This window comes from Lemur catta, chromosome 12 (genome assembly GCF_020740605.2).
Source record: "Lemur catta isolate mLemCat1 chromosome 12, mLemCat1.pri, whole genome shotgun sequence".
Classification (NCBI taxonomy): domain Eukaryota; kingdom Metazoa; phylum Chordata; class Mammalia; order Primates; family Lemuridae; genus Lemur; species Lemur catta.
This window is the reverse complement of record NC_059139.1, coordinates 48517325-48536994: the sequence shown is the minus strand read 5'-3', so window position 1 is coordinate 48536994 and position 19670 is coordinate 48517325. Positions and strand designations below refer to the sequence as shown.

The 19670-nt window shown below is 43.6% G+C and overlaps 1 protein-coding gene across 1 annotated transcript in view; it reads right to left on the bottom strand.

Annotated features, from left to right (window-relative positions):
* Window positions 1-15439, bottom strand: part of IQGAP2 (IQ motif containing GTPase activating protein 2) — a 271207-nt gene extending 255768 nt beyond the window's left edge. The window contains exon 1 of the mRNA XM_045566428.1: window positions 15098-15439. Within this exon, the coding sequence (XP_045422384.1) occupies window positions 15098-15143 (46 nt within the window). The 5' untranslated portion in view covers window positions 15144-15439. The remainder of the gene's footprint in view (window positions 1-15097) is intronic.
* Between the last annotated feature and the right edge of the window lie 4231 nt (window positions 15440-19670).

The following is a 19670-nucleotide window of genomic DNA, read 5'->3' as shown; positions in this document are numbered from 1 at the left end:
TAGAACAGCACCTGGCATATAGAAGCATTCTATGTATTTGCTATTATCAGCATCATTTGAGATTAAACTGACAGAAGAAGGGAGAAAACACTACCCCCCTTCTGAGAGCTCTGTACACAACACCTACTTCTTGTGGTCCAGCCCCTCCTACCAGACGTGAGGCGCAATCTCCCCAGACTGTAACAAGGGAACGAGAGACAGATCGGAGACCCAGGGTTAAGATCAGGATTTTCCACTGAAGCAGGATTGTCTGAGTTTCAAAATTTACTAGGCTCTTCTGCAGAGCCAACATTTTCTCTTGTTAAATAATCCTGGGAACTCCACACATCGTTCTTAACACAAGCTCCACACTAATCATTAAGAGACAAGGACTTGGTTAAATGGACTTAAACTGTTGATCTTATAATTCTCGGCTCCTTTCCAACCAGGGGGTGGAAGAATGATCAGCCTTCACAAACAGCTGGCTGCCTAGTCACAGATCCACCTTCGCTGAAGCAAAATGAAGTCAGACTCTTCCGAACACGCTTGCTTAATCTGGACCCTGGGGCTGCAGCAATATGGAAAAATTACCAACACTCCTGCTTAGGAAATATGTAGTTTCTGCTTACTATAAATTATTCTGGAGCCTTGGCCCTCACGTGCTCCTGCCACCTTTTGCTCCGGTTAAAAACCACCATTCTAGAGGCATCAGGCCTCCAGTCTCAAGAAAGAAGCTACATAGAGATGCCAAACCCAATAGAACAGTTGCTCCTGGGGGCAACTGGGATTATCTAAACATCTTTAAAATCAAGGGGAAATACACTATTATTAATAGCTTTCACTGAGTGAGTGCCTTCTATGTATCAGGCACCAAACACTTTACACAGATTCACTCATTCAATTCTGATTATAAATTATTATTCCCATTTCACAGCTGAACCACATGAGCCAGGGAAGACCTTGCTCAAGGTCACATGGCTGGTATTTAGAGGAGCCAAATTAAAATGTATTCTATTTTAAAAATCCCATACACCTCAGAGAGGCAGCCAGTTACTTCACTTTACACTATTTATAGAGACCAAAGCCAACTAGTTGTCTATATGCTAATGCTATTTAAGTTACCAGTCAAAAACTAAAACACCTCTTTAAAGAGTTACGCATAATGTAAATGTAAAGCTATACCCTAACACTTGTCCTTCATCCCTGAGGTCACAAAGTAGTAAATTTCGCCACAGCTAGGTTTTACCTCCATTGCTCTTTATGAAGAAAAGATGGATCTAAACACACCACCCAGGAGGTAATCTGAACAGGAGCTGAAAGGCTGGCATTCTAATTGGGTTCTTCCTTGAACTCAAAGACACTTCAACCCTTCTAAGGGTTCTTCAATTCACTCCATTGAAAAGTGAGGGGTGCATGACAATTCCCTAAAAAGTAAAGAGAATTACCATATGATCCAGCAACCCCACTTCTGTGCATATACCCAAGAGAAAGGAAAGCAGAGGTCTGAACAGATATTTGTACATGCATGTTCACAGCAGCGTTATTCACAGTAGCCAAAAGGTGGAAACAACCCAAGCGTCCATCAATGGATGAATGGATAAACAAAATGTGGTATGTACATACGATGGGATATTCAGCCTTAAAATGAAGGAAATACTGACACGTGCTACAACATGGATGAACCTTGAAGATTATACTAAGCGAAATAAGCCAGACACAAAGCACAAATACTGTATGATTCCACCTACATGAGGCACCCAGAGCAAATTCCTAGATATGGAAAGTAGAATGGTGGCTGGGGGAAAGTCAGAATGGGAAGTTATTATTTAATGAGTATTGAGTTTCAGCTTGGGAAAATAAAGTTCTGGAGATGGGCGGTAGTGACGGTTATACAACTACATAAATGTACTTAACGCCACAGAAAAATGTCCACTCAAAAATGGTTAAAGCGGTAATTTTGTTATATTTTATCACAGTAACACACAGACACACAGACACACCAAGTGGGGTGGTTTTAATTAAGTCAATGAATTTCAAACCTTGGCTGCACATCGGAATCTCTTAGTGAGGTTTTTAAAAGTATCTATTCGTTACCAGTAGTGGCAGGCTGGCCGCTGCGGCCCCTGATGTGAGGCACCTGGAGGAAACGGTCACTCAGGCAGCATTCACACTAGGAAACTGGCCGGGACTCTTCAGGGGCTCCGGTGACATTGAGTTCATAGGGAGGGGGGATTCCTGTTCCAGCCTGGGGAAGACCTTGGGGCACAACGGCCAAAGGCAATGTGAGAAACTTAACTGGATTTTAAAACATGGCTATGAAGTACAGTCGGGGAAATCTCAGCATAGAATTTATTCGGAACAACAGAACCGAACACATGGTCATGGTGGTAGTGCGCATGAGGCTAGGGAGGAGAAAGTCTTTTTTGTTAAGTGAAATGTGTGCTGAAGTATTTAGGGATGAATTGTCCCAATATCTGCAGCTGGAATGATGTGGCAAGATGTTAATAGTTGGTGAAGCTCAGTGAAAGGAACAGATGTTCTTGAATTACTCTTTGAGGTTTTGAGAGCTCGAAAGTTCTTAAATAAAAAAATACAAAAAGCAAAATAAAAATATGTCAGAGCTCTACCCCAACACAAACAGAAGATATGGGGATTGGTATCCAAGGAACCAGTGTTTTCTTGGTAAAGCTCCCCTGGAGTTTCTAGCGGGTAACCAGGTTGAAGACTATGAATTAGACGATCTCTAAATCAAGATGTGATAGTATGGCGGCATGGACAATAGTCAAGGATATACGATCACCCTAGGAGACTGGCCTGCTGCTGACATGAGCAGCCCTGGGAAATCTTCAAGCCCTGAATAACCTTCCCTCTACCCCCCTCCTCTACTTTTCCACAGAATAAGCCACGGGACCTCAGCTTTAAGGAAGAAATGATCTCTATCCCCAGACTAGAGGACTGAATTGCCTTCTCAAGCTTCATTTTTCCCCACTGTTCGGAACACAGATGCCCCTGCCTCGCACAGTAGTTTCCTTTCATGAAACATTTTCCTACAGCATGGGTGGGTCTCAAAGAAAATATTCTTGAAAAGTCTTTTTTTAATTTAGAGAGTCCTACTATTAACTTGAGCTTTCAAAATTTACACTTCCTAGTAAAAGAAATGCTCAGATGGGCAAGGAATAATCGGGTAATACATGCCAAAAAGCATATATTGAGATTTAGAAATTTTATATCTCAAAGATACTGCTACCACAAGACAAAATTTTGCCTTTCAAGCTGGAGAAGGAAGAAAAATCTCATTTCAAACATGAATCAAAAAAAACAAGCTTATGTCACAAAACTACGGTGGCATTGCTTTTGAGGTAGATGAGTGAATAATAAACCCTTTTCAACACTAATAACACTACACCAAAGAATTATTCAGATAAGTGGCAATTTCACTCTCCTACCACATAGAAACACACTTGAACAGCTTTCAGAACAATCTCCCTTCCTGTTTACTTGAGGTAAACACAATCCCACTTTTCACATGTAGAAGGAAGCTCGGAGAAGTCACACTGAATGTCACACAGTTAGTGGCACCTCAGTCTAAGCCCTCAGATGGGGCCCTTGCTATCACAGTGCTGTGTGTCTCTCATAGGTCCCGGTTCACAATACTTCCATGACTGCGTCAGCTTCACAACATAGCACCGGGGGCAATGGCAGCTTCCAACAGGCCAAACAAGACCAAGCTATCTTGTTTTGCCTGTACACTGCTCACAAATGTTTGCCTCCCAATTTGAGTGACTAAGTTAGCAAATACTAAGTTAGCAAATACCAGTTAAGAGATACTCCAAAGCTTCCTATCATTTTATGTAAGGCTCTGATCACACTTGACCCCAGAAGGCACGTGGTCTGCAAGCCCTATGTAAATTCCATCACATACATGGCATCTAGCCCCTCATGTTGAGTGAAGGAGTGGTCATGAATGGTGCACCTCTTCACAGGCTCTTAAGAGTTCTCTCTTGGAGTTAAGAGAATAACCCCCTACTTTTGTGCCAGCAACCTTTATCTCACCATGGATACTACTACTTGATTCATTACTGCCTTTTCCAGATCAGCTTCGTTATCTGGAAATTTGAACTTTAACTTCAAATTTCTAAGTACAACACCTCAACAACTACAGAGTCCTAGACCTCTCAACCTTTCTGTCCCCTCGATCTGGGTGTGTGTGCACATGCCACTAGATAGCCATTGAATCCTTCCAATAACAGACCTGTTTTTTGGACTCTGATTTTCATAAGGCAGAGTTTGTAGCTGAAGATAACTTTGTATCTTGATCAGCAAAGGTAACTGTTACAACTTTTCTAACTTAGTCTAACTATATACAGAAGGAAAATTAATCAAATATCTCATTACCTAAAAAAAACCACTGTTGACATGTTGACCTATGTACCAGACACTGGGGATACAGCATTGACCAAAAGATACAGTCCTGGCCAGGTGTGATGGCTCACGCCTGTAATCCGAGCATTCAGGGAGGGAGAGGCAGGAGGATCACTTGAGGGCAGGAGTTCGAGACCAGCCTCAGCAAGAGTGAGACCCCACTTCTACCAAAAATAGGAAGAAATTAGCCGGGCAACTAAAATAGAAAAAATGATGGTGGCACACACCTGTAGTCCCAGCTACTCGGGAGGCTGAGGCAGGAGGATCACTTGAGCCCAGGAGTTTGAGGTTGCTGTGAGCTAGGCTGATGAGACAGCACTCTAGCCCAGGCAAAAGAGTGAGACTCTGTCACAAAAAAAAAAAAAAAAAAAAAAGATATAGCCCCAACCTCCACGGATTTTATTGATGCTCTATTTTATCCACATTATTCTCAGAACAATCAATGTAGAACAGTATTTTTCAAAAAAAAAAAAAACAACACATTTGCTTTTTTTGGAAAGGTAGTATAGTATATGGTAAAAACTATCTCAGTAGTGTTCCCACCTTTGCCCCCAGTTCCTCTCCCCAAAGGCACCTTCAAAAAAGATATTTACATAATCTTCTAGAAATAGTCACACAAACACAGGTTAAGTATATCATTCCCTATTTGATGGCTAGATCTTGTTTGCCCTACTTAACAAAGGTACACATTTTCAGAGATTTAAAACCTACCACATGGAAGCACATTACTTGCTGAGTTCACTCAATCAAATGTGAAAAGTTCTAGCCAAAACTCACACTGAAGAGGAATATGTAAGCACAATCCTCCAAACTGCCAGCCAATTCGAACTAATAATAGCAAATATTATACTGTAGAACTGAGGAGGAAAGCTTTGGGACTATCCCCAGAATCAGTGCCAAGGAAGGAAAGGACTCGTGTGACCCTGGTTCTCATGGAGAGAAAACTGTATTTTTATAAATTCTTTAATATTTTTTCCCTTGGAAAATAAAATTCATTCATTAGTAGATAACAGAATTAAATCAAGCATGACTGTATTAGTTCTGTAACAGCCATTTCTTAGACAAACTTCTTAAGAGTTCAACATGCAGCAAGGCTCTGGGAGGCCTCCTTATTGGATCTCACCTGGTGGAGCACGGTTCAGGGGGTGGGTGAATGGAGAGGTCACATTCCATAAGGCTATGTGACTGACATCTCGCCAGGCCCCTCACTCCAACCCTGTGAAGCCTGCTCAGTCAGCCCGGGGCTGAGGCAGACACCACCAAAGTGACATACACGAGGACCCAGGTGGGAACTAGCCTAGTCCAGCTGATTGCAGTGGCCTCTTTTGAGGGTAGGTGAGGAATAGAGGGGTTGATAGTAAATTTATATGAAACTCACTAGAATAAGAAAAAAAAACCCTGGTAGAAAGGGGAGGGAGGCAGAATGAATAATCTGAAAGTAGGCACATGAGATGCAGCCAGGTTTGCTATTTCTAATGGTTCCACCACTCTAGCTGTTCCTCTCGGTTGAGCTTCACCTAAAGCTACACTAACTTTCTAGAAGCAGTAAGGCCTGAGGGATGTCAGATGACATTTCTTCTCATCTTGCTCACCTTCCTTCTAAAATCCCACAGGACTGGGTTGACCAGAAGCCTGGCTGACCCTGGTAGCAAAGTTGAACTCTATAATCTTAAGTAGGCATAAAGATCAAGACATATTTCAAGCAGTTCCTTCCCATCTAGATAGCATTAAGGACCCATGGGCTTTCAAATCAGCAGCAGCAGCAATGACCAACTTAAACTTGGAAGCCTAAATAAGATAAGAGAATGCTTGGTAACTTCAGAGTGACAACTTCCAAGAACACTTGTAAGATGGCAAAACATGCAACACAGAAACCTAACCCTCTCCCTCCCCTCTTTGGAAACAGCACTAGATTAGGTCTTTTTGTTTTGTTTTTAGTGGACACACATCCAGGCAGGGTGGCGTGCACCCGTAGTCTCAGCTACTAGGGAGGCTGAGGCAGGAGGATCACTTGAGCCCAGGAATTTGAGGCCAGCCTGGGCAACATAGTGAGTGAGACCCCATCTCTAAAAAAATGTTAAAAATGAGTAATTTTTAAAAATTGTACATACACAAAGATTTGATCCCCACCCAGATAGACTGAACTCTATTTCCATATAGATAATGAAAGAATTTTCCATTCTTAAGAGAGAATGAGGCTGGGATTTTAAATCCACTTTCTGTTGAAGTGGGAAGGAAAGGGCAAGGAGGTGGGGACACAGAAAAGGGGCAGTGGTGCATGGGGGTGGTGTTGCTGTCACCATTCCCGCCACTCAGGTGCTGACTCCATGGACGCACATTCTGAGCATGTATGTTTCTATATATTAAATCATTTAACCCTTTGAGTACACATTTTCCCATCCTCATTCTACAAATGAGAAAACTGAGGCAGAAATATTAAAACAACTTGCCCAGGTTCCACAGGGGATGAAAGCAAACCTGAACTCAGTGTTAGATGTTTGCATAGCACTTAAACTATTGAGTTTATCTTTAATTTGACAGATAATGGCAATCAATTCCTCATTTAGACAAGTAGTATAGTATGAACACATTAAGCAAAACCTGTAATAACACCAAATATTTATTGAATGTCTTCTCGGTACCAAGGTACCAGGTTACTACTGGCTAGATATTGAACCTAAGCATTACTTAAGTATTTGCAATATATTTTGATTCACTCACACACAAATCAAGTCTATTTATTCACAGATGACTACAGGAAATGCATTAACATTACTTAAGACTGAATTCTTATTGCCAGTAAAATATGAGAATTGAGATAAAATTATCAAGAATCTACCTTAACTTTGGCCGGGCGCGGTGGCTCACGCCTGTAATCCTAGCTCTGGGAGGCCGAGGCGGGTGGATCGCTCGAGGTCAGGAGTTCGAGACCAGCCTGAGCAAGAGTGAGACCCCGTCTCTACTAAAAATAGAAAGAAATTATCTGGCCAACTAAAAATATATATATACAAAAAAATTAGCCGGGCATGGTGGCTCATGCCTGTAGTCCCAGCTACTCGGGAGGCTGAGGCAGTAGGATCGCTTAAGCCCAGGAGTCTGAGGTTGCTGTGAGCTAGGCTGATGCCACGGCACTCACTCTAGCCCGGGCAACAAAGTGACACTCTGTCTCAAAAAAAAAAAAAAAAAAAAAAAAAAAGAATCTACCTTAACTTTTAAAAAACTGATACAAAACTGTCTTCCTTCAGAGATTTAGTAGTAATGGGGAAAGGAGAACAAATTAAGCCTTCTATTTTGGAGATCCCATGCAAAAAATCATAAGAATGTCCTGTCTTTTATCAATAGTAAAATAAACAGATCTGTATTTTCCCTGCAACGTGTAGATGACCTAGGTGCACTTATATCTACCAAATATTTCTGCTAACATACTCAATGGTTATAAAAATTGTCAGTGAATAACTGAATGAGTGTAAAACACTAAGTTGTCCTGGAGAGAAAAAAAATGGAGGAAAAAGACATCTTTCAATCCCTGCTGTCCAGCACCACCCCCCCCAAAGGATTGGAAGCCCGGAATTGCCAGACTTCAGGCCTCCCTTTACATTAAAAGGTTCCCCAGACTCAGCCTTCCCAATGGCTCCTAAAAGCACCACCTCCACCTAGAAATCCCTGGGAGTCAGTGGAGATTTTAGACTTTTCCTTAGGTCTTAGTCCCTTTTGTGCTGCTATCATAGAATATCTGAGACTGGGTCATTTATAATGAACAAAAATTTCCTCACAGTTCTGGAGGCTGGGAAGTCCAAAATCAAGGGGCCAGCACCTGGGAAGGGCCTTCTTGCTGTGTCAGAACACAGTGAAAGGCATCACGTGAGAGAAAGAGAAAAGGGGACCACAGTGATTCTTCTGTAAGGAACCCACTCCCCCAATAAGAGCACTAATCCACTCATGAGGGCAGACCCTGGTGGCCTCACCTCTCATTAGGCCCCATCTCCCATTACATTTCCAACACAGGAACTTTGGGGGACACTGCAAACCACAGCACCTTCCAAATCACATCTGTTTTCCAGAAGAGAGAAAAGCAACCTTAAAGCCATACCAAAATAAACATGAATCTGTACAGAATGTGGTGTGTATGTGTGCTCAAATCAAACACACAAGGGATACCGTAAATAAAGCATTCCGTGATGTGCTCATGTGTTTTCACTTACTCGACAAAATCTTGCAAGCACTACAGAGAGAGTAATCGTACATTAGAGACGTCTTTATACCCTTCTGACGCTCTAGTGCACCAGAATCACCTGGAAGACTTGTTAAAACTCAGACTGCCGGGCCCTACTGCAGAGTTTCCAATTCAGTAGATCTGGGTGGGCCTGGGCATCTGACTTTCCAACACGTTCTCAGGGGATGTTCTGCTGCTATTGCAGCTCCAGAACTGCCCTTTGAAAACCACTCCATCCACTGAAGAAACAGCTATCAGCCCCTTTTAGGCACCTTCGCAAGAAGGGCCATAGGTAATACATGATTATAAAACTAAAGGAGAGTCCAGTTTGAACTTAGTAAAATCTCATGGTCCTCTTGCAAAATGGAGTCTAACTATCTAAAAGATCTCAGGCAACTGCTAATTAACTGGAAACATGGTCTAAGTCAGAGGTCTCCAACCTTTTTGGCACTAGGGACTGGTTTCATGGAAGACAATCTTTCCACGGACCAGGGGCCAGGATGATTTCGGGATGATTCAAGCACATTACATTTATGGTGCACTTTATTTCTATTATTATTACATTGTAACATGTAATGAAATAATTATACAACTCACCATAATGCAGAATCAGTGGGAGCCCTGAGCTTGTTTTCCTGCAACTAGACAGTCCCATCTGGGGGTGATGGGAGACAGTGACTCCCAAAGTGTGTTCAGTCTACTCCGTAATCTCATTTTGGTGGCTGTCACTGCAGAAAACCCTGCTTCACAAAGATAGGGTGTTGGAAATGGAAGCAGGCTTTTCAGTGCTTTTGTGGTAATCTCAGGAAATTCCGCCTTGACTTTAATCCAGAACATATGGAGACCTGAAGTTGTCTAAGTCATCCTTCAACAAAACTAGGATGCTGATCATTGGAGAACACTAAATCTCCAGTGGAATTTGAGAGGTAAAAATTGCCAGAAGTAATGGAGAGAATGAGGAGAAAAGAGGTGAGAAGCCCTACCCCCTAGATAACTTAGTTGTCAAGATCCCTGCCCTGCTCTACATCTTTTTTCTTAACTATTCTCAGAGAATTTGCCTATCCTGAGCAAAACCATCTGGCAAAGCTGCCCATCCAAAAGATATTCTCAAACCCAGAAACATGACAAGGGGGCTGCTGAGCAGCCAGGAGAAGGGGCACCAAAACCTCTCCTCCTTCCCCAACACTGTTTCTCATTTCACTGGACCACTCACCCGTGAACATCTAATGGAGTTCTTGGGTTTTTTTTTTAATGCATCACAAAAAACAATAAGATATTTCAGTAAAGGGCTGGATCAAGCAAGTCTCCTCAAGACAGCTCAAATTGCCCTTCATTGCCTAGATAAATAAGGATTCCACGATATGTCCCCTTGAGGTTACACCTCCCTTCCCCAGCATCTACCCACATCCTAAGCATCAACCCCACCAAATGACCCACATAAAAAATACACTAGAATGCCTTTTGGTTTTTCCTCTGACCTTCTTCAAGGTCAGGTTCAGATTCACAACCTTCATGAAGCCTTCCCATTGCCCCCATTCAAATCCACTGCTCTCTCGTCTTCACTTCCACAGAACCTGGAAGTACACTAGAAGCACAGGCATTATTCCTCATCTCCCAGATGCTATCGTAAGCTGTAACTAAGTCGAGTTCCCTTCAGCCACACTGCTTTGTACCTATTAAGTGCTCGCTTAATTGAAATAACTGCAATTTGTTTAGCATTATGTGCCAGGAACCACATCAGTCACCTTCATAGGTATATCATTTCCACACACCTCACAAAATTTAGGAGGAAACCCCAGGGCTACTCAGGCAAGCAATGGAAGTTAGAATTCAAACCCATTTCCAACTCCAAAGCTTTTGCCATTTCACCAATACTATACAGCCTCTCAAGGGAGAAAAAATAGAAGAGTAAAGTGAAAAATATCGCTCACTGGTCACCCCACTACAAGTTTCTGTCTGATTTCTCATCAATCTCATATTTTAAGGCATGGCTGGTATAAGTATTAAAGTGTTTTTTCACAAATTATCCTAATTGGAATCATTGGCACATGCCATTGTATTATTATGGAAAAGCATTTCTTTCACTTCAGTGCCTCACAGTGAGAACAGTGAGATGGGATGTCTCTATGCATAAAATCCTTTGATGATGTCTGGATGTACTCTATAAAAAGCCCATGTATTTGTCTATATTTTTTCATCGGGAAAAATAAAGCAGCAAGATCAATTTTAAAGAACATCATGCATCTATTTTTAAAAGAGCACGCTATCAAAATGGCTATATGTTTCTGCATTTTGATAGAATCATGACAAACACCTGAAAAAGATAGAAAGCAGGGGTGAACCTCCTATGATACACAGGAGGCCAACTGGGAACAGTCGACAAGGAGAGGCTCCAGGCCTGACAGTGCTGCTTCCTAGTTTCCCCGGCCACCAGCTAGCTGTGTGGCCTTGAGACACCATGGGTTTCACCTTCTTTGTGAAAAGGGGAAACCACTGGCCCTCTCAAAAGTAATAATGAACAGATAACAATAACACAAAAAGCACGCAGCACTTGGTAAATTCACAAATCTTGATTCCACACCTCATGTTGAACTGCCTGCCCTGTAACACTCACCTGACCTGATCAAATCAGTTGAGTGGACTTTGTTTTTCTTTTGGTTACCATGAAAACGTGGTAAGCATTAGATCTGTTTGTATACTAGCCTTTATTTAAATAAACAGGACTGTTAAAAAGCTGTGGAGTGGGAGGGTCGGGGCAATAGTAAATCACTGGTTCCCTAAAGAAAGAGGGGTTAGCTAACACCCCAAATAACATTAAAGTCTAAAACAAACTTGGTATTACAAGCTTAAACTCTCCCAAACAAGTCATTTTGGTTAACAGCATGTGTAATTAAAGTTAAAAGCATACTAAAATAACACTTTAGCTGTTGACCTTAAAGATCCTTTTGAAAAGCTCAACCAAAACACTAGCACATGAAGGAGTGGCTTGACTTTTTGTCTACTAAAGACAGCATCAAATGGCAACATCGCACATATCCTTCTGTGGTTGAGATGAAAGCGCTGGTAGAATGTGCTAGCCAATCTATGCTAAATACAGATGTATTCAATCCTGTTTTACACAACTGGGTTTAGCTAGTTCAGAACTTAAATTTCTTCATCTTAGAAGGTCACTGTAAAGGGATAAGAGTTTAGCTGCAATGACTACCTCCAGTTACCAGGTGATTTAGAAACCCCACCGCTCAGACAAGAGCATTACTCAAAAGCTCACAGCACCAGCCAGAATCATCTTCCCCCAACACACACCCACACCCACTGGACTTATGCTGCACTTTTAAAAGAAGTGAACAGAAAAACATTAATCACTATTTTTGTGATGTGTCTTATGATCGGAAGCCTCTCGATCTTGCAGAAGGTGGAAAACCACAGTTTCTGTCATAGGCACAATCACTGGTGATCCATAGCAGGTGCTTAAATGTTGATTGGCTTATCAGTGGTGAGTGAAATCATCTGTCTAGTCCCAAAGCCCCTCTTTTGCTCTCACTGGCCTTTTAAACTCAAGTAACTGGAACAAAGCTTGACAGATCATGGTGGCAATGTGTTTTCAGAATTAATTTGGCAAATACACCATAGTTTGCTACAACAGCACAAGTTATTTGCAAATCATATGTAGGTATAAATGTCAGTTAAATGTGGTTTTCAGCATAAAAAGATATTCTGTATATGTCTACATTAGTATAGCAGCTACTGACTCTTCCACTCCTTACCTTCAGAATTGATTACTGAGCCAATATTTCAGCTTTGTTCTGCATTAATATTACACAAAATAACTTCACAGATTGCAAGAAGATGTGGCCAACAATAGCAGGAATTAAATAGAAAGTCTATTTAATTTTAATTCAGTGCTTCTGTGTGCAAACCAGAAAGACTTCAGCAATCTTGCATCTGTCAGAAATCTGAGAAGGGTCAGAGCCTTCACGGAGAACTCATTGAGAAATCCCTCAAGTACAACTTATTATGTGGTATTTTACAGACACTCAGCTGGTAGAGAGAGGAGATACCATAAAAGCCCTGAGCTGAGTACATTTGCTACTTTGTATAAAGAACTTCCAAATTAAATGACAATTCAAGGGGTTATGGGAGATGGCAGAACAGGGGCTCAGACCTGAAACAAGTGTAACAGCTTAATTCAAACTACTAAAAAGTTTTTAAAGCCCAGTGTCAAACGTCTTACACTCACAATGTTCAGCACTGGAACTGAGTTACAGCAATGTATTGGTACTTTATTTTTAAATGTTGGGGATAAAGCCTGTTTGGTGTAGATTGAGGTTTTACTGAACCAGCACTTACCAAACCAATAAACAACAAAAAGCACAGACCTGGAATGCAACAGAGCAAAGACAATTCTGTGTTACCCTTCTGGCTACCCTGGGAAGAACTCACAGCACTATTTTCAGTCTCATGTTGATAGGCCTAGAAAGCCAACCACCACCAGGAATTATACTAACACACCAAAGCACTCTCTTTTGCACAAATAGGCAATGTCAAGTAGTGCCTATTAACACTAAAGTATATTCTCCTATAGTCTTTTAGACAGCATGTCTTAAATACACTGTGAACATACACCACTCATGAACCTAGTATCAAAATTATAAAAATGTTCATTTTAACATCACAGACTCCCATATTAAAGCCCTAATATTTCAGGGTGATTTTTGACTGTATTAAGTGACCAATGAATGTCTGCACTTGCTGAGCTGAAGGAAGGTAACTGGGAGTGATTCCATCAAGACTGCACACCACCCTCTCACACTAGACCAATGAGAAAACCTGGATGAAGATTTCCAAAGCTAGTGGCCCCACGGGGTGGGCTTCAGGCTTGCCAGATCTGGACCCCATTGATTGCTTCTCCTGCAGTGCACTAAAACCACAGATGAATTCAGTGATAATCAGGCAACATCACAGATGTACCTGCAGGGATCGAGGGAAAGGCTGCATTAATGCACCACATTCACCAAAATTTTGCTCTCTGTATTGCTAATGAGGGCTGACATCTATCATGCGATAGCAACAAACCATTTTTTAATATAGATTCACCTAGTTTCCAGACTTTGTGGTCATCTTATCACTTGATACAGTGTAGCTACCGTATGTTGAGAGGTTGTCAGGTTAAAGTACTTCCACCAACCTGAGGCTGACACTGCAAACACTGGATGAGCACAGTTCCTCCTGCAGTGGAGGAGCTCTGCTGTCTGTGTGGTTTACCAAACTGCAAACTATTTAAGGCTGCAAAAACTGGGTCCTAGTCAACTGCCGAAGGCACCTCAAGTACAGAAGCTGCGCTCCTCAGGCCTCCTCCTCACTGCATGACACGGAAAGGGTCACGTGGAAAAACTAACCTCCCATCTTTGACACTCCATGGAGTACGGGAAAGAATTTATACAAGCTTGTCACCCTTTTTAATTAAGCAAGTCTGTGGCCTTCCCAACCATCCAGAACCCCCTCCCTCCCCACTCAACAAAAAAACGCTGCTGCAGGTATCACCGCCTTAATCCAAACCTGGCACCTCTGCCACCAAGGCCAGCCCGAGCAAAAGATTAACCTGTGGTCCTCGGTCATAAGTTCACTGACAGGGCCAACCCTGGAGAAAGAAAGCCAATTTTCTGTTTGTTTTAAAGGAAATACTTCCTGGCACATGTTTAGGACTCTGAACTCTGCACACGAAGCCACGTGGTTGGTGCTAATCTGGCTCCATCCACTTACGGTCGGCCAAAGCAACCTCTTTCCGAGGGCAGCTCCTGGCTGGGTAATCGACACCGTATCGTTCAAGTCACGCGGGCCCCGACCGGATCCCCCGATCCCCGCGCCGCATCCTTTCCCCACAGCAATCCTCCCGGGGGCGGGGGCGGAAAGGGGATGGAGGCTTCGGCAGCGAGGGACTCACACCTGTGCGGCCAAAACTGGCTCTAGCAGCTCAGGTGAAGTCCGAGGGAGCGGGACAGGAGGAGACGCCTGCCCTTCCAGTAAAGCCAAGTTTGCCACCAGCAGAGTGCGCGGGCACGCTACTTGCGGTGCCCACCTGTAGCCACCGAAAACAAACTTTCTTCCCTTCTGGGCTGGAAGAATGCGTTCCCTTACGCCACCCCCTGGCCCGAGCCGGCAGCGGCCTGGAGCTCCGCGGGCTCCTCACCTGATATTCCTAAAACCCCAACCTGGTCTGTCCCAGAGCGCAGCCCCCGCGCCCCTTTGGGGTTTGCGGGGTGAAAGGCTGGGGTTGCCAGCTGGGGCTCAGGAATTTGGAGAGGGCAGCGGGAGGACGCCGACCACCGCCCTTTGCAACTCCGGCTCCCAACTTGGCCAGCCACGCAGCCGCTGCCCTCCCGTTCCCTCAGTGGCGCGCGCCGGCACCCTCGGCCTCTCCACCGCGGCCCTCGGGGAGGGGGCTCCCCACGGCCGGCGGGAGCCCCGCGCGCCCGGCGCACTTACAGCCATAGCGGGGTCTCTGCAGCGACGGCAGCTCCTCGTGGGGCATCCTGCGCGTCTCCGGGGGCCCGCCCGGGGCGCGCCCCCCGCGGCTCCCCTCGCTGGCCAGGCTCGCGGGCTTCGCGCCCCACCGGCGCGCTCGGAAGCCGCCTCTCGCTGTCCTCCCCCGGCCTCCGCGAGACGGGCGACCCTCTCCCTCGGGGCTCCCTCGCCAGCGCCCGCCGCCGCCGCCGCGCGCTGACACCCGAGTAGAAGTGAACTCTCCTCCCTCGCCCGCTCGCCGGCCGCCGCCGCCGCCTCCCTCGCAGGTCTCCTTTCTCCTCCAGCCCGGCCCGGGTGTTCGGCGCGGTGCGAGCGCGCCGCGGCGCAGCGACCCCTACCGCGTGCCGGCCGCAGCGCCCTGGCCGCGTGGACCCGCCCCCGATCCGCCGGGGAGGGAGGAAGGGGCTGAGCGGGCCGCGGGCGGGGACCCCTGCAGCTGGGCCCCGCGCACAGCTGGTGGCCGGGGACCGTGGCCGCCTCGCCCGACTTTCCACCTCAGGAGCGTTTAGAGGGTGGACGTGAACCAACGCGGAGGAGTGCAAGAAAAACCGCAGAAGACACAGGCAGTCCTGGTCGTCGGGGTGTTGCTCAGTTATTAAGGGACAAACAGCGCTGTCCTTTGCCTCTGGGAAGATTGCGCGTTGAGGTTTTTTTCTTCTTCATTTTTTTGCTTCGAAAGTTGTGTCTGTGACTTTTTTGTCTACAAAATACGGGGTTCCCCTTTCAGGACAAGAAACTGAGCGTGTGTGCCGGAGGGCCAAGATGAACACAACCCAAGCAACCACTCAAAACACAACTGCGAGTCATCCTCCGAGCACCCTCTGCCCGGCCGCGCCCCCGTGTGCAGAACTGTCGCTCAGGCCCAGCTGGGGTCGCACACCGCAAAACCCTTTTCCGGCTAAGCTTTTAAGGAAATTAAGCTGCATGTGGCTCTTTTAAAAGTGGGCTTTTCATGCGGTCACCGAGAGCTGTTTTTCTCTACGTTACTCTGGAAGAATGTGGGACTCTTCTATACCTGTGCCCTCACCTGTTTGACGAATGTGGAATATGTGGGTGACCCGATGGCTGGAAAAACAAACTGAGATAGGGCTATTGGGATTATTCAGTTGAAGAAAGGTGGCCGAGTGGCACTAACCATTTTTTGTTATGCAAAGATACAGTGGGTGGCCAGCTGTTTTCAGTTTCATATAGGAGAGGCAGTCCTTCTCAAACTTGTTAAAACTCGGATTCTTGGGCCCCTCCCTCAGAATTTCCAATTCAGTCGGGTCAGGGCTGGGGCTCGTGAATTTGCATTTCCAACAATCTGCCAGGTGAGGCTGACACTGCAGAACCGCAGACCCTGCTTACTCTAGTTCTGCCAGTAGATGGGCACCCGGGATTTAAATTGGACTTAGGGAAATCTCAATTCAGATGGGATAGCAAGGGAATAAGGGAATTCTTTTTTTTTTTCCTGGAGGCATTAAATTTCCACGTGGTTAGAATGGGATGAGTGGGGGGTTTTCTTTCCTTAAAAAGCAGATGCCTCTAATTATAAGAGCAATTCAAAAGTGAAAAGGCCACATTTGGAGGCACAGCACCTTGTCAATATTCACTGAGAGGGAGTGATGTTGAAGGAGATTTTCCTGTGCTTCAGGAGATGCTGAATTAAATGATATCTAAAGTTCATTCCATCCCTATTATTCCATTTACCAAGTACTAACAATTAAGCCCTTACACGTATCAATTTTCAGTATGAGTGTATGATTTAGGCCCAAATAAATGGGTAGTCTATATATTTAGAGATAGTAGGAAAAAAGTCAACATAAACTATTAATAAAATAGTCAAGGCGATCAGATTTCAAAGTGTGGCTAAAGGTGGACCTTGAAGAATGGAATGAGATGTTTGGAGAACAGCCAAGGGCAAGAGACAATATGGTGGGACTTGAGGTTGGGATGGGTCAGAGCTGTGAAGCTGTCACCAGGTTATGGAAGGCTCTGGATGTCAGGCCAAGAGGACTGCTGATTACTGTAGGAGCATTCGAAAGCTCTTAAAGGTTTTGAGCTTGGGAGCTTCAGAATGCAAGGGAGTTCAGAGAAGGTGAATCTTGGAGCAGGGTATAGGATAGGTTGGGGTGGGGCACCTTGGAGATGTTGACACTCAGTGGAAGGGGATTGGACAGAGTTGGAAGAGAGAAGAAGAGCCTCAATGATGTTGATATCAGTAAGGGTGATGAAGGGGGTGGGTGTTTAACACAGACAAGTTGGTGCCATCAGCATATATAGATATCACACATGCTAATAAGTATTAATAGATTGTGTAAATTTCTGTTAATAGTAGAAAGTGAAGTTAAAGCATAAATACGTGATCAGAAGGACAGTTGTAAATTCATGTTCTAGCCAGTCAGCTCTTTTAAAAATCTGGGGAGGTTTCCAGGGTCTCTCATGGCTAATGTTTCTATGGAGAACTTAACACTAAGAGAAGATTGGAAAGGCAAATCCTGGTGATATTTTGCAAGTGCTGAAGTTAACCTTTGGCGTTTTGGTCTGCATTCACTGGGTAACAGCACTATCTCACAGATCACCTCAGAATCTCAGAACAGAAAATTGTGTGCAGAATGCTGGCTGTTTTCTCTTAGGGTTGACACTGGAAAGTGATTCAGATAAATACAAGGCAATGCGTCAGCTTACTTTGCCATCTGATTGTGCTTGCAAGAATATTAAAAACAAAAACTGAGGCCATCTAGTGAAAATGTTTTTTGAATAAGGCAGGAGAGTTTTTTTTCCTTAATGTAAAACAAACGGCAACATTGGAAAACTACTATACATGCTAAAACAATATTTTAAGCAATGTTGTTTTTAAAAATTGATTGTTAAGGCCCATCCATCTTCTTTGACAAGTTGAAATGAGTATGAAAAAGTATTTGAAAATATGCAACATTTAAAATAACAATAACAGATAATTTACATCAAGAGCATCAAAGGGAAAAAAGTATGCTTGAATAAAAATCTTAGCACACAATGTTAACATTCTATTTACTTTTGAAATGCTTTGGTGATTTTCCAATAATATCACGTGATTGATCATTTTAACATACATACCCAAAATAGTGACCGTGGCCAGAAGTGAGGCATGAGGAAATCACAGGAAAGATATTATTTAAGGCTTTTCAAAGTCCTGGGAGCCTGGAGATTATTAAAATTTTCTAACTTGTTCCCAATCCCAGAAAAAGAAAGAAGCTGAGAAGGAACAGAAACTGCACTTTATTGCAAAGGAGACTTCTACATCCAAAAAGAAAATTGTTATAGTCCAACTTCAGATTTATCAAAAAAAAAAAGTCAGAAATTAATAAAACAATCAGTGTTTCAGTTCTTGAAAACAAAAGTGAGAGTACTAGTGTCAGGAGAAAGGAAACTACAGAATTGGATGACTTCTTTACATCACTCTACTGACAAGGAAACTAAGGCAGAGAGAGGTTGCATGATATTGACAGCTATGGGAGAACAGAGACTAAACTACATTCTAGGCCTCCTGAAAGTCTCTGCCCATCGTTTTTTCTATTGTACCTATTTTTGTTTACATAAACATTTGCTTTTTTTTAAAATGAAACCCTTTTTTCATATCACCAAAGCCTATAATTTTGGACAATGTTCAAATATTTTATAAATATTAAATCAGCATGCCTTCCAGAAATCTTGCCTTTTTCCTCTTTTTTTTTAAAGTTTTAATCAAAGTTTGGAAAGACTTTCTAATCTTTAATTTTAGCAAATTAAATAACCACACACAGATCTCATCTCTACTAAAAACAGAAAAAATTAGCTGGGCATGGTGGCTCGAGCCTGTAGTCCCAACTACTCTGGAGGCTGAGGCAGGAGGATCTCTTGAGCCCAGGAGTTTGAGGTTGCTGTGAGCTAGGCTGACGCCACTCTGTAGCCTGGGCAACAGAGTGAAACTCTGTCTAAATAAATGAATAAATTAAAAAATACATACATACCACACACAATTCCATTATTATTTGTCCCATTTCAGAGTTTAAGAAAGTTAGAGCTCAAATGACTCTGAGAAGATAACCCCCCAGGGTACCATGTAAATGAACAGGAAGAGAGAACAGCATTGACTAAGTGCCCTCCTTCATTCTTTCTGTCCTTTACCCTGCATTAATTTTTGCAATTGCACATATCACCTGACATATCATATATAGTATTATTCATTGTCACCTCTCTCTAGCATTTGAGCTCCTTGACAGCTGGGTCTGATTCTTCACTGCTGTGTGTCCAGGACTTGCAGCAATGCCTGGCACGTAATAGCTGCTCAATTATCTTGTTGCAATCATGAATTCACTAAGATAAATTATATGCACCAGTCACTATACTAGAAATAGTTGTTACTTTCAATCCTATAACAATTCTGCGAGGAGGACACAATTATCTTTATTTAACAGTGAAGAAACCGAGACAGAGTCTCAGAGGTAGCATAGGGCAGAGCTGGGTTTATCTGAGTCCAGATCTTTTCCCTAGCACGGAAGCCTGTCTTCTGTTCCTTAGACTAATAAATGGA